The sequence below is a fragment of the Amia ocellicauda genome, chromosome 7 (assembly GCF_036373705.1).
Source record: "Amia ocellicauda isolate fAmiCal2 chromosome 7, fAmiCal2.hap1, whole genome shotgun sequence".
Lineage (NCBI taxonomy): Eukaryota > Metazoa > Chordata > Actinopteri > Amiiformes > Amiidae > Amia > Amia ocellicauda.
In genome coordinates this window covers 48,946,213-48,961,232 of record NC_089856.1, presented here as the reverse complement: position 1 = coordinate 48,961,232, position 15,020 = coordinate 48,946,213, and the positions used below count along the sequence as shown (strand labels likewise).

Below are 15,020 nucleotides of genomic sequence, written 5' to 3'. Positions count from 1 at the left end.
TTGCGAAATGTCAACCTAGAGGGAGTGCTGGCAATTAGACGATGGGGGGGGGTGAGGGCAAATTGTACACATTTTTAACAACATTCAACAGTTTACAGTACTTAAAATTACTGGACATCTTCCAAAAATACTGGACGGGGTCAAAGTACATACACTACATGGCCAAAAGTATGTGGACACCTGCTCGTCAAACATCTCATTCCAAAATCATGGGCATTAATATGGAGTTGGTCCCCCCTTTGATGCAATAACAGCCTCCACTCTTCTGGGAAGGCTTTCCACTAGATGTTGGAACATTGTTGAGGGGATTTCAGCCACAAGAGCATTAGTGAGGTCGGGTACTGTTGGGCGATCACTCCTGGCTCACAGTCGGTTTTTCCATTCATCCTAAAGGTGGGATGGGGTTGAGTTCAGGGCTCTGTGCAGGCCAGTCAAGTTGTTTGACAAACTATTTCTGTATGGACCTCACTTTGTGCACGGATTGTCATGCTGAAACAGGAAAGGGTCTTCCCCAGACTGTTGCTACAAATTTGGAAGTGCAAAATCACCTAGAATGTCATTGTAGGCTGTAGCATTAAGATTTCCCTTCAGTGGCACTAAGGGGCCGAGCCCTGAGACCATTATTCCTCCTCTTTTACAGTTGGTCTATGCATTCGTGCAGGTAGCGTTCTCCTGGCATCCGCCAAACCCAGATTCCTCCGTTGGACTGCCAGATGGTGAAGCGTGATTCATCACTCCAGAGATTGCATTTCCACTGCTCACAGGTCAACTGATGGCTAGCATAACACCACTCCAGCCAATGCCTGGCATTGCGCTCAAAGATCTTAGGCTAATGCAGCTGCTCGGCCATGGAAACCAATTTCATGGAACTCCTGACAAACAGTTCTTCTGCTGCCGTTGCTTCCAGAGGCAGTTTGGCACTCAGCAGTGATCCGAGGAGCGCTGAATGCAGAATGACACTTGCTCGTTAGCGCTACATTAAACGTAATTAAATTAAAATCCCTAAAGCTAAACGTTGTAAAGTGTGGCTGTATTTCACAAGAAAGCATTCGGACACCGCGATGTGCAACAAATGTTTTACAACAATTGCGTGTGAAGGGGGAAACACGTCAAACCTAATGAAACATTTAAGGACACACGGGATAAACTTCAAAGCAATGGGATGCACTGGGTTCGACGGCTTGCGCACATCAGCTGGCAGTGTGGGCGTCCCCCTGTCAGACACCCTAGCAATGTGGAGACCATTGATGATGACGACGAGTGTGTACAGGCCTCATCGACACCATCTGAGAGGGTCTTCTCCTATGCAGGACATGCAATAAGTCAGGAGAGGTGTCGTATTTTGCCAGAGAAGGCAAACATGGTCATATTTCTGCAAAAGAATTGCTGAAATTTGAAGCTGGTTTGTAGCATACCAAGAATACCGACTACTTTGCCGTTATTAGTACTGTAACTGTTATTTAGTGTTAAAGTATTGTAGTTGGGTTAGGTGGCTTAGGTTTTATTGTGAATTTGTTATGTAAATGTGTTGTTTTGTATTTACTTATATTTATATATTTAAGTATACTTTAAACTTTTAATATATTGTTCAATTTAAATATTTGTTTTTCAATAAAAAAGCTGTTCTTTAATGTCATCCACCGTCGTTGTGTGGCTCTTTAAAAAAAAAAAAAAAAAAAAAATCGGTTCAGCCACCGTTTAGGCACCGGTACCGTTTTAAATGTATCGATTTGGCACAGGTATCGTAAAAAACGCAAACGATACCCAAACCCTACTGTCGAGTGATGCTGTGTGTGACCTCAATGCATGCAACAAGCTATCTATTGCTGAACTCATTTTCATTCGGAATCAGTAGTTAGCTTTGACATCAACATAACATACCATGTAAGCAGATAACTAGCCACCCAATGTGAAGGAGCAATGCCAAAATTAATGACCTGCTGACTAGCTGTCAATGCTGCTGCAGTGTGATAATTTATGCATTTTTGCTTCACCACAAAAAAGTCGGAAACACACCCATTTCCACACTACTGTTTGAAATAATATATCCTGAAATGGTCACATTTGAAAATTGTGACATAACTGCTGCGTTTATTGTGGGTTTCAAGTTAAAGTGCTGATGGGCGTTTCATGGTTAAGTGCAATGCATATAATTATGCTCTGTATGTTATTGTGGGTCTGTTGCGCACTGTTCATGTACATCGTGTTGTAATCCTAACTTTATCAAACACGTGTATTCACGACTGTAGCTCCGTCAGCGACGTGAAAAAAACACTCGGTAACGTCATTAAAACTAAGTATTAAACAACAGGGCGTAATGCAAGACACTCCTTTGCCCTCTGCATGGCTGCGGGAAACAGCAGCTCATCTAGTGCAATAAACTAAGAGCATGTAAACCCGAGGGAGAGAGAGGGGCATTAATCTGTGACAGTGTCTCCAGTGAGGTCAGAACACACGTGTCAGGGATATGTGTGCTACGTCATGTAAATATGATGGATATAAGTGTATATTCTGAGGAGTTTATGACGAGAATGTCAGCGGAACTTTAACAACCGTCTTGTATATTCCAAGTAGTGGGACTATAGTATAAAATGTCTAACTTTGTGAGCAATTAACTATTCTATATAAAGCAATAATCCAGCTCAATCAGATGAAGTAATAGTCTAATTTTTGAAAATGTTGGTAATGTGATCACTTTGACAGATAGCTAATGATTAGTAGTTAACTACTACAGTAGTTTGCCAGTTGTCAGCTAATGATTTTTGATAGTATTGTAGTGACCTTCCCTTTCTAAAGGTTGCTAATAAAATAAGACACTCGAGATGGAGTTTTTTCAAAACACAAACTGTGGTTTATGAATCTGTACACAGGTACTTCCCTTCCCCCCTTTTTCCTTCAGATTCTCTAAACAAACAGACACCAGGCCCTTATACACTCACCTAAAGGATTATTAGGAACACCTGTTCAATTTCTCATTAATGCAATTATCTAACCAACCAATCACATGGCAGTTGCTTCAATGCATTTAGGGGTGTGGTCCTGGTCAAGACGATCTCCTGAACTCCAAACTGAATGTCTGAATGGGAAAGAAAGGTGATTTAAGCAATTTTGAGCGTGGCATGGTTGTTGGTGCCAGACGGGCCGGTCTGAGTATTTCACAATCTGCTCAGTTACTGGGATTTTCACGCACAACCATTTCTAGGGTTTACAAAGAATGGTGTGAAAAGGGAAAAACATCCAGTATGCGGCAGTCCTGTGGGCGAAAATGCCTTGTTGATGCTAGAGGTCAGAGGAGAATGGGCCGACTGATTCAAGCTGATAGAAGAGCAACTTTGACTGAAATAACCACTCGTTACAACCGAGGTATGCAGCAAAGCATTTGTGAAGCCACAACACGTACAACCTTGAGGCGGATGGGCTTCAACAGCAGAAGGCCCCACCGGGTACCACTCATCTCCACTACAAATAGGAAAAAGAGGCTACAATTTGCACAAGCTCACCAAAATTGGACAGTTGAAGACTGGAAAAATGTTGCCTGGTGAGTCTCGATTTCTGTTGAGACATTCAGATGGTAGAGTCAGAATTTGGCGTAAACAGAATGAGAACATGGATCCATCATGCCTTGTTACCACTGTGCAGGCTGGTGGTGGTGGTGTAATGGTGTGGGGGATGTTTTCTTGGCACACTTTAGGCCCCTTAGTGCCAATTGGGCATCGTTTAAATGCCACGGCCTACCTGAGCATTGTTTCTGACCAGGTCCATCCCTTTATGACCACCATGTACCCATCCTCTGATGGCTACTTCCAGCAGGATAATGCACCATGTCACAAAGGTCGAATCATTTCAAATTGGTTTCTTGAACATGACAGTGAGTTCACTGTACTAAACTGGCCCCCACAGTCACCAGATCTCAACCCAATAGAGCATCTTTGGGATGTGGTGGAACGGGAGCTTCGTGCCCTGGATGTGCATCCCACAAATCTCCATCAACTGCAAGATGCTATCCTATCAATATGGGCCAACATTTCTAAAGAATGCTTTCAGCACCTTGTTGAATCAATGCCACGTAGAATTAAGGCAGTTCTGAAGGCGAAAGGGGGTCAAACACAGTATTAGTATGGTGTTTCTAATAATCCTTTAGGTGAGTGTATATTCCCCATCTGGTGACTCCCTCCCGTCCAATCACCGCTCTCCGGCTGTACCACCCCGACACGGGGGCAGCCACACAGACACACTTACCCACAAATATCCCTCCCTAACCCAACACATCAATGCCGCACACGTAACACACACACACAGAGTCCCCGAACTGACTCACCCACCCTGCACACACACTTTTACACCCCCCCCACCTTTGGGCTGCCCTGCTGGCACATTCACACAGACACCCGCCAGGATCGCTACAGTATTGCATTTGTTTAAATACATTGTGTGTTTTAATGTGTAATATAGTATTTTCAGTACTGAGTATTTATGGTGTGGGTGTTTTTTTACCTAAACTCTTTATTAGTTATTGCTGTTATTTCAATGTGCCCAGTGTACTATTTAAATGTGTATGTATTACTAAATCTATTTCAGTGTGTTAAAGTGCAATACATGTTCTGTGATTCTATTCAAATGTTTGTGTCTCTTAGTTTTACCTAAACATTTTCTCTCCACCATAAAAATGGGCACCACTAAAATGTTTTGCGGCGAGGTGGGGACCCCCACAATCAAATCTGGCCTATGGCCCCCAAAAGGCTAGGACCGGCTCTGCCCTGAGTGGAAGCGTTTGATTTCCTGGGGACTGTCAGACGTGACAATGGCCCTCTACAAGGTCGCAGTGTTCCTACCACTGGCGGACGTTTAGCACCTGGTGCCAAGACGGCAGTCAAGACCCAATTAATTGCCCCATTGGGGTCATATTACAATTTGTACAGGAGGTATGCTCAAAGTGCATTCCTCCCAAAAGTGCTGTCTCCATTTCATTTCAACAGGCCTGTTGAGTTGATGGCTTTTCATCCTCCTCCCTTCTCGTTGGAGCAGGAGAGACGGCTTCACCCGCTCTGCCGTGTGGGCCCTCAGCTGCTATTTGGAACGCACTAAGGACATTTGGCGCTCGGAGCAATTGTTTGTGACCTATGGAGCATGGACACAGGGCCAGCATTCAAAGCAGCACCTCTCTCATTGGATTGTGGACACTATTACCATGGGCTATGAGTCCACCGGGCCCCTGGTGCCTGAACACTTGGTGCCCCTCTCAACTCAAGGCGTTGCCACATCATGGGCCCTGTTCCAGGGCGCCCCATTTGGCAGACATTTCAAAGATAATCAGTAAACTATCGACAGGGTCAATGAGAATCTGCAATGCTGTTTTAAACCCTAGATGATTAAGACCTGCCATATGCTGTTATGTCTTAGGTGTTGATAATGTTCACTTTATTCTAAATCATGTAAAATTTTTACAGGTCTATATTTTATTTTATTGTATTTATGTATTTTATTTTGCTGTACGTTTGTTCTATGTTTACCAGTCTGTAAAGCGCTCTGTGGCTACCCTGTGAAGGGTGATATACAAATAAAAATGTATTGATTGATTGATTGATTGATTTGACAGATGTGTTTAGAGTGATGCTGTGTCTGTCAGCACCTTTAAAAATCAGCCTTACGTTATCAACTGACTACATACAGGAACAAAAGGAGACCAAATGGCTGTTTGCTGTTCTGTTACAGCTGGAATTGACTTGGATATAAAAAAAAACATTTTATAAAGCAATTCCCAAATTTCAACATTTGTAGCAAAATAGTCAAATCTATCACATCTATGTAATGTCATGTATTTCAGTGCACTGTGCATGTTTCAACACAATTGTACATTACTTAGATACAGACAATGAGTCTTATAAAGCAGTTTGCAAAACTAAACATTTGAAGTGAAATACATCTGGTGTCTCACATATCTGTACAATATCAGCCCTGTTTCTGTTTACTGTGCATGATTAACAAAGACATGTTTAACTCTTTATCTGAAGGTTCAAAAAGGGTCTTTTGAAGAATTGGAAAATCAGAAGTGTCTATCACACTTAAGAGTCACTTATTTGCAAAAATTGTGTAAAACCAAGACTTAAAGTCAGACACCCAGATAAGAACTTCATAGAATGTATACAGAATATCGTTTAGAAATGTTACTGAATTATGTTACTCAGTTAAAAATGCCTGACTGCTGGATTTGTACAGGATTTTCAGTCATTAGGGGGCTAGTTTTGTGTTGCTTGAACCGTACAGCTCCTGCAAACCCCCCTGCGGTGCTGAGAGCAGGACGTGCTGCTTCTGAAGCCCCTCCCCTGCGTGTGATCGAGTCAGGCCCTCATGACTCTTGTCTTGTGGAATGACTGTGTAAACTGTTTGGTGAAGTAAATTCTTAATAAAACAGTCAAATATTCGACTGTGTCCATTTTGTATTTATAACTTACCCTCTTATTATGTGTATGTTATGTATTTATTTAAAAAAAATCTGCTCTTGTAAAAACCTGTATCTTTCTGTGTCTCCCTCATTCCCTCTGTTGTCTCTATTTCTATCACCCTTTTCTCTGCAGCTGTTTGTTTTGGGTTGAAAAACAGCAACAGTGTGTATCCCTATCTCACTGAAGACCTGCTTGATTGACACATGATCCGGTGTGACTCTAGTATGACTGTGTCCCTCTGCGCTTATCTTTCACTGTTGTCTCTAAGGTTGCTGCTCCTTCTTGCCTCTGTCTGAACTGTTTGTCGTGCTGGGAGAGCGACAAACAGCCCCACTGGCTGCCCAATATGTGTCCACCTGTCACAGCTGGAGGGACAGGATACAGTATATAGACACCATGCCTGCTTGAGGGAGGGGGGGAGGGAACCTGTTCTGTTTGCATTTGTGTTGTAAGAGGGTGGAGGGTGGGGAGCGATATATAAATATATGTATATATGTATGTAATATGTTTAAATATTGTTACATTGTTTGTTACATACATATATATATATATTTTTCTTTCTTTCTGATAATGCTTTGGCAATACTAATGTACAACTGTCATGCCAATAAAGCAATTTGAATTTGAATTTGAATCTTCACTCCAGATCAAATGGGCCGGAGCCGTAAACACAAGTATCATAGTATTAAATTTTTTTTCCAGAATTCAGTAACCATTCAAACATTTTCTTCAGAACAATAGAGTGCAGGTAGCTAATAACACTCATGTATATTTTGGCAATTTTAAAACATAACACAGCATTCTGTGACAGGTTTAAACTGTGCCTATTGACTGTTACTACAACAAGCCATTCATGTTTTATTATTTTACTGCATTATTATTGCATATATTTATAATATAATTAAAATGTGTTCCATATGGGAATTTAATGTCCTTTTATTTGATATACAGAACATGCATGTAACACACAACAGTCATTATACAGACCAGAAAATAATACAGTAAATAACAGGCAGATATATAGTCCTGTGATTGCGACACAGTCTTGAGCTATAATTGATCCATTAAACAGTATCAATACTGGGTATAGTATAACTCATTTATACTGTGTAACTTAGTTTTAATAGATAAAGCCATTTGTTTAATAATGTTAAAGGCAGATAAACGGAAAATAAAAAACAAAAGGCCTATATTATGAATGCCTTTAGATATAACTGAATCAATAATATTTGGTTTGGTTACAACATCAGCTGTCTTTTCTTTGTTTCCACCTGAGGCCTATGGTGTCACTGCGCGGACAAAAAGAGGCAATTGCACAATTTTTGTTATACAAGTAGAGTGTTCTGATACTTTGATATTACCGAATGCATAGCTCAGAACCATTTATGACATTTGGTATCTGGTATCGCAGTAGTAGAGTAAGTGAGGAGTCCACATAGACTCCTAGGTCTTTCTCATGCGTTACTTCATCTAGTTCCGTTCCTCCCATAGTGTAATTATAGTGGACATTTCTGTTACCTGCATGTAATACCTTGCACATTGAATTTCATTTGCCAGGTGTCGGCCCACAACTGAATATTATCTAAGTCCCTCTGAATAGCCTGTGCTGCCAAGATTGTATCTGCTGAGCCACTGATTTTAGTATCATCTGCAAATTTGACAAGTTTGCTAACTATCCCAGAGTCCAGATCATTAATATAGATTAGAAGAAGCAAAGGCCCTTGTACTGATCCCTGTGGAACTGCACTAACAACCTCACTCCAGTTAGAAGCAACCAGGGGCGTGTTTGTCAATTTTGGGGCCCCAATCAAAGCTCAGTTTAGGGGCCCCTCCACTTCTACCTGTCAATTTTAGAGTCACCACACACACCAGTGTCTGCCACAATCCTGTGTCATTATAAGGGTGGGCCAGAGTCTCATCAGTGACTCGAACTATAAAATAGGAGAGTGAAGAATTTTCTTACCTTGGAAAACGTATTCACTTTGCAGTCTTTCACAGACTGAAGCTGGCAGAGGTACGGTGGGTCAAATGAGTCATGAGGCTGAATGAAATTACTGTTTGTAAATAGATAGACGTGCAGACGGGGTGTGTGGGGCGCTATGAAATCCGGGTTGCGGAGAACAGACAGAATCGCAGATTTCAGGGGCTTTGTTCCGCTTTCTGAAAATGTAGGAGGAGTCTTCAGTTTTATTGTTCAAGCAAACAGTAGAACTAGTTACTACACAAATACAAAATAAAGGTAGTATTAATAAATACACTTCACAAACTGAATAAAATACATATTAAATAGACGGATGTGCAAAATTATATTGCAAATGGTTTCATTGTTATAAAGTTTCCGATTTAAAATTCAGACTTTAAAATTAGCATTTGAAATACACTTTTTAGATTAAAATGTATATTTTAAAGAACTAAATGAATCAATTTCTCTGTTGTTATTGTTGTTTTGAGGTTTTACACGTGTGTGATTTCAGTGATGTTGTGTGTAGAGGTTCTGTGCCACAAATACCGACATGACTGCCTGACTTTAACAATGATCGGAGCTGCAATGTACACTATTCGTTTAAAAAAACACTTCTTAAATGGAGCATAAGGTATCCCGTCAATTTGCCACGCACATTTCATCACAAGCTTTTAATCACAAACAATAAGGTCACTGACGAAAGATTGTCTTTTGGAAATCACTGCTTAAGCTGTGCTAAAAACAAATAGCGCTATAATAAATAATACATAACAGATACAGTACATTTTCAATTCAGTAGCTACATAAATAAAACCTGATCATTTACTGACTCGTTTGATTTAGATTGAATACTTCTTAATGTCCTACACGGTTCCGAAACAGACTTTAATTAAATAATCCAGTTAGCCTCGGCAGTTGTAGTCTTTTCAGCTCTTTAATCTCAGCGCTTTTTATCGATAACTCCGGCTGCATGGTCGTACCTAAGCAGGCTTCCTATAGAAACTGTAGAACTACAGGCATCACTCTGTCGGCTTGTTGACACGGGGTGCGTTCACGTTGTGCAGACTTTAGTCATTCCGTAGGAATCTGACCATTTAGTCTGATTCGTGTGACTTCACAGCTATGAGTACAAACACACATCTTAGCATAACAATACTAAATACTGAAACAAAAATAGCCCACAATGTTAAAAAAAAAAAGAAAAAATGCACAAATGTATTTTCTGGTATAATAGGAAATGATGATTCTAACTTAAAATGAAACTCAAAACCTGCTCAATGAACGGCCACAGTGAGACTCGAGCCCGGGTTTCCTGCGCCACAATGCAGAGGCTTTACGGCAGCACTGAACAGTCAGGCTTCAGAATTCGCTACATTAAAAATAAAAGGCGGTATTTACAATACATTATTTTTCATCTGAGAAAATGAGTAATTTGTTGCAAGCTACAATTCAGCTTGTAATGTAATATGGCTACTAGGCATCAGGGGAACCCCTAGCCCCTTCAGGGCCAAACGCAATTGCGTGGTTTGCGTGTTGGGAAACCACGCCACTGGAAGCAACTTCTCTAATCGATACCCTCTGTTTCCTAGACATCACCCAGTTCATAATCCATCTACTTACATTACCCTGAATGCCTACAGCTTCCAATTTGAGGATCAGTCTTTGGTGTGGAACCTTATCAAAAGCTTTTTGAAAATCTAAGTATATCATATCATATGCTTTCACATGATCTACAGCTGCAGTTGCATGTTCAAAAAATTCTCAGTTGAGATCTGGGGTGTTTGCACGATGCTAATACAGCATGTTTCGAGAAAGCTACTTGTTACTCTTAAACTACGCACAGGCCCCACCGCTTCTGCAGATCGATATCTCTCGGCACATTCAGCTCTGAAGGGGCCCTGGAACATCACCTCAAAATGTAAACAGACTCGTCTAGCCGTGAAACCAGTCAAATTCCACATCAACAAATGCCCTGAAACTCCACCCTCCAATATACTAATTCTGCAGTGACCCAAGGTTACAAAAGGTGTAGACATTGCCCACACCATGCCCCTAGCTCAAAAAGCACCACACCGACATAACCCTTGTCCATTTGAAAGCATTAACCCCATTGGCCATGTTGAAGTGCCTTGCAGCACTCACATAGAGAAAAAGAGCTTAAAGCAGGAGGGCTTAAATAGAGCTCTTTTGGAGAAAGGTGTATGTCTCCAGGACACGCCCCCTACGAAGGGGCCCCAAAGTTCAACTCAAGTTCAAGGTCAAAGGTCAAATCCCCCACAGCCCCCTTCCAAACAAGTGCCCTATATTACTACTGAATTAAGATTGTATTTTTTTAACAGGAAAGAGTTCCAGTATTCCAGCCATATGTAATATCCCACACATTCACGATGGAGAGTTTTAAGATCGGAGTCTCAAACTATAATTGCAAAAATATTAAACCTGATTACTTTTAACTAACACCAGTCAAAAAGAATACAAGTAAAGGACAGTGATTTTTGCAAAATGAAAGTACAGCTGAATGAAGGCGATCTTGAGTCAGGAGTCGCTGTGTTTGCTGCTGCTGAAGGTCACAGGTAAAGCAGCTTCTTGAGAGTTGACTCCATTAACACTGTCACCTTCACTGTGTCGTAGTCTTCATCCCTGTCAGTATGATTATCAACTTCTTTTTTCGACACCCGGAAGTCTTTCTGAACCATCTTCTCGTTCACCTGAGGGAGCAGCCGTGAGAATCAGTTAGCACAGCGGTCCCAGTCCTGACACACACAGGGGCGTGTCTAGGGGGGGAGCCCAGGTGGCCACACACCGCTGAAATGGGTCTGGCCCCCCATAGTCGCCCCCCCTACTAATTACGAATGACAAACAAGGGCACCGTGGTCACACCGTTGATAAAATAAGGTTGGCCGCCCAAAATTGGCTCCGTGCCCCCACTTGGACACCCCGTTGAAAATGTTCTGGAAACACCACTGGACACACGCCAGCTCAGACAGCACATAGACACTCCTGGACTCAACCCACAGCTTAGCGGAGACTCAAACAGCCTGTTAATCCAGGGGCGGACTGACAGAGTGGGTTGGCTTGGCACCAGGAATGGGGTCCTGGAGCCGCTGGGAGGGAGATGTGTGTGTTTTTATTATTGTAAATATGGAATGAGAAAATGATCAGATAAAGGTCTCTTAAATGTTTGTGATTCAGTTTCACAGCCTCCTGATGCTCTGCAGCGCTGTGTCTGACTGCTGTGTTGACTGGTGTGTCTGACTGCTGTGTTGATTGACGCTCCACAGTGCTGTGTGTTTATGATCATTTTGGATAATTTCCTACCTTCACAAACAAGTCGTGCAGGTGACCTCTGGGAGGGTGTTGTAGAAACACTTCTTTCATAAATGTGAAGAGATATGAACCTGCGGTTTTATCCCTTAAGGCAGTGTACCCTGCATCAGATTGAACAGAGAGGCTCAATCAGATTCATAATGAAAAGTAACAGACAAAGAGCGAATCACAGATATTACCACACTATCTAGAACATTTTAATAATTTAAGCTTGCTGTGCAAAAGAGCTGATTTACTGATATTTTTTACTTTAGAAAAGGATGATGAACCGTTCTCTATACCATAACACACGTGGCATTTAGTTGGCTGGTCTTGATGTGATGAAACCACTCAACCCTGGGTGTTGCTCGTGCCGGCCGGCGGTGCTCAGTTACCTGGCTGTGTAGCGTACACTGTGAACATGTCGTTGATGACAGGGGGTCTGAACGCATCATTGCATTTTGGTTTTCGCACACTTGCCTCAGCTGACAGTTTCACTCCCAAATCCCTCAATCCTGTAATAAGTAAATTACATATTGACATGTGTATGTATATAGACAACCTACTGTAGTGGAACACATTTAATAACTATTTGATTTGTTTATATATTTTTGAGAGATCCACAGGAGCCTGCGTTCAGTCTTTATATATTAATGACAAACCCCCAGCAAGATGGCTGGGCAAGGAATTGCATGTAGTGCCAATCCAGAGCCTGCTGCTGTGCCAGGGCTGGCATTTACAGACTGCCCTCATGCTTTGGGAACCCGGTATGAGTCGCCCTTGTGGGTCTTGAGTGTGGGGCTCTGTGGTCCTGCAGGGTTAATGACAGGATGCTGCTGTATCTTACTTATACTGGATATGCATGTGCTTGTATGTGATTTACACAGTTTCATTGCAGTCTTTACCTCCCCTGCAAGCTTGAATGATGAAGACTTTGGGTTTCTTCTGAAGCTGTGGGCACTGGTCGTCCCCGAACGGCTCGATTATATCTTTGAGATCCACGGTCTCCTCGTCGCTGCCCACAATGATGCCAAGCTCCCCGTGGCTCGCCGTGACAACACAGCAGCAACTCACCTCCTCTGGGCAGCTGATAATCCTGGCTCTGAAGGCCTCTACTGCAGCTTTCATTCCCTTCAATACAAACAGAGGGATTCTCTCACCGCTAGACCACACACCCCAGAGCAGCGGCTGAAACCCCCCCTGACTGCACACTGCCGGGGTGGTGAAGCAGCCCTGTCCCACTGAAGAGCGCACTGGCATCCCTTGGGTTCAGCAACGCTAGATAAATGCCAGTTATAAAAATAATTATAATAATAATAATATGGAGTACGACAGCTAACTGTGCATTGAATTTAGAACTGCAAGTTAAAAAATATCCTGTGAAACAGCTTATGAATGTAACATAAATCCTGTAAGTTTACCTGTGCAGATGGGCTGATCTCAATGGTGTAATCAAACTTGTATTGTCGAAACAAGTTCCTCATGATTCGCATGTCCATCGTTGCTCCTAGTCGTTTGTTCGTAACGCACAGCATGAGAGCCAGGCGCCGTCCACGCATGTCGTACCTGTCTGGATCAGCAGGCCCCAGGCGCTGCCAGCACAGAGACATGGCAACATCAGAAGGGGGTTCGGTACCTTTCTCAGGTACCTGCATTAGTGGCAGGAATTTAACAATTTAATGTAAAATAAAGACTTACTTGTCCAGAATTACAAATCGTGTTAAAATCCCACTGGGTTTTTCTTTTTGAAAACTCGTCTCCAATTGCTCGAAGTTCATCACAAAGTTTTTCATCTTCAAACACAACACAGCACAGTTCCAGCAGCCGAGCCCATTGCTTCAGCAGCTCCGCCATCTCTCTCTCCAGCTCCGCCGCCTCTCTGCTCTGCAGCCGGGTGCGCTTCTCAGAGAGCTCCCCGTGTTCCTTCTGCAGCTCCTCGCACTCTGTCAACAATTCCCTGAACTCTTTCAGGTCCCCATCCTCTTTCAGCAGGTTCTCGCACTCTGACCTCTGCTCCTCGTTCTCTTTCAGCAGCTCCTCATACTCTTTCCTCCGCTCCTCGTACTTTGTTCTCATCTTATCACACTCTTTAATCAGTTTTTGGATTAAATTATTCTCACACATTTTGTCACTCATCTTCAATGTGTTTCTTGCTGCTGCCCCTCTTTTATCTTTGGATTTGAAACTACTGAGGTAATTTGGGAAAAAACGAAAAAAAAAAAAATCACTGGTACTGCAGAAAGAAAGACAAAATGTTTTATTTGAATGATTGGGTCCAGGACATAAGGTTAGTGATATTGCATGTTTTGGTAGTGTCTGACTAGCCCTTTTACAGCAGAGTTTTATACTTATAAACATCCAGTTGCATCCAGTTCAAGACTGACTCTTACCTAATGTTGTGGCGACCAGACTGCAGCAGTGTGACGGGGTCGAGCGGGGTCAGGCAGCGGTGAGATCAGAGGGTCTCTCTCTCTTTACTGCACGCAGATGTAAAAAGCAATTCGTTTCCAGCATAGATGTCCTCAACTGCGTATCTGTAGCAAACAGTGTACAAACTTCTGCGATTGTGCATTACAGTAAAAAATACAATGGTACCAAAGCAATTGCAAACAAAATCAAAACAGACCTAATCAATAAACAATATGATCGTATAGTGGATTTTCATTAAAATAACAAAGCTTGTGTGATCTGTGATATTAATTACAGCACAGCGACAGGAGAGGATTTTTTGTTTTTACATACAGCAGGCACCTCCGTAGCATTGCTCTCATAAACAACATACAATTACAACGCACCTGCACACAGACATAACAAGCAATTAGTCTCCAGCATAAATGTCCTCAACTGCGTATCTACACAAAATAAAAGAGCACATACCACCAGTCAATAGCGACTGCTACGACAATATTACATGGCTATTGTTCATGAAATCAGCACCAGAAAGAAACATAGCCAATTAAAAAAAAAAAAAAAAAGTTTAAAATATACATTACAAATCAAGAAACACATATTGGATCAATACTATACATTTTAATAATTATTATACATTGAGTTAAACGTGCAAATAATATAGATTATAAAATGAAATAATGATGCACATCTCGCCAGCAGTAGGCTGCAATCACGAGAACCAGGACAGTGTATTAACAGAAATCAACAATAATGAAAATAACAAAAACATTTAAAAAATAAACAATGGATTATAATTTTGGTGGAATTCATTCTACATTCAATGGGGTCATTTTAACGCTGTTGCAGCAGCTACCGTCACACCCTAATCTCTCCATCACTGCCCGCAGACCGCCGGCC

The 15,020-nt window shown here is 42.0% G+C and overlaps 1 protein-coding gene across 1 annotated transcript; it reads right to left on the bottom strand.

Moving 5' to 3' along the window:
* Positions 1-7,319: 7,319 nt before the first annotated feature.
* On the bottom strand, positions 7,320-15,000 carry LOC136753779 (caspase-14-like). The gene is made up of 7 exons (XM_066710155.1): positions 14,102-15,000; positions 13,410-13,899; positions 13,133-13,303; positions 12,617-12,842; positions 12,107-12,226; positions 11,724-11,833; positions 7,320-11,113 (listed from the first exon to the last, which is right to left on the bottom strand). Exons 2-7 carry the CDS (start codon positions 13,845-13,847, stop codon positions 10,973-10,975), a joined length of 1,206 nt encoding a protein of 401 aa, XP_066566252.1. The 5' UTR covers positions 13,848-13,899; positions 14,102-15,000; the 3' UTR covers positions 7,320-10,972.
* Positions 15,001-15,020: the final 20 nt, after the last annotated feature.

What these genes read in the sequence shown, in the direction of transcription:
- LOC136753779 (XM_066710155.1), bottom strand. Translation starts at nt 13,847, where the DNA reads ATGAGTGACAAAATGTGTGAGAATAATTTAATCCAAAAACTGATTAAA. An exon ending in AGATCAGCCCATCTGCACAG is followed by an intron (nt 12,843 to 13,132) that starts GTAAACTTACAG and finishes TTTGTATTGAAG; the next exon opens with GGAATGAAAGCTGCAGTAGA. An exon ending in AGTGTACGCTACACAGCCAG is followed by an intron (nt 11,834 to 12,106) that starts GTAACTGAGCAC and finishes AATCTGATGCAG; the next exon opens with GGTACACTGCCTTAAGGGAT.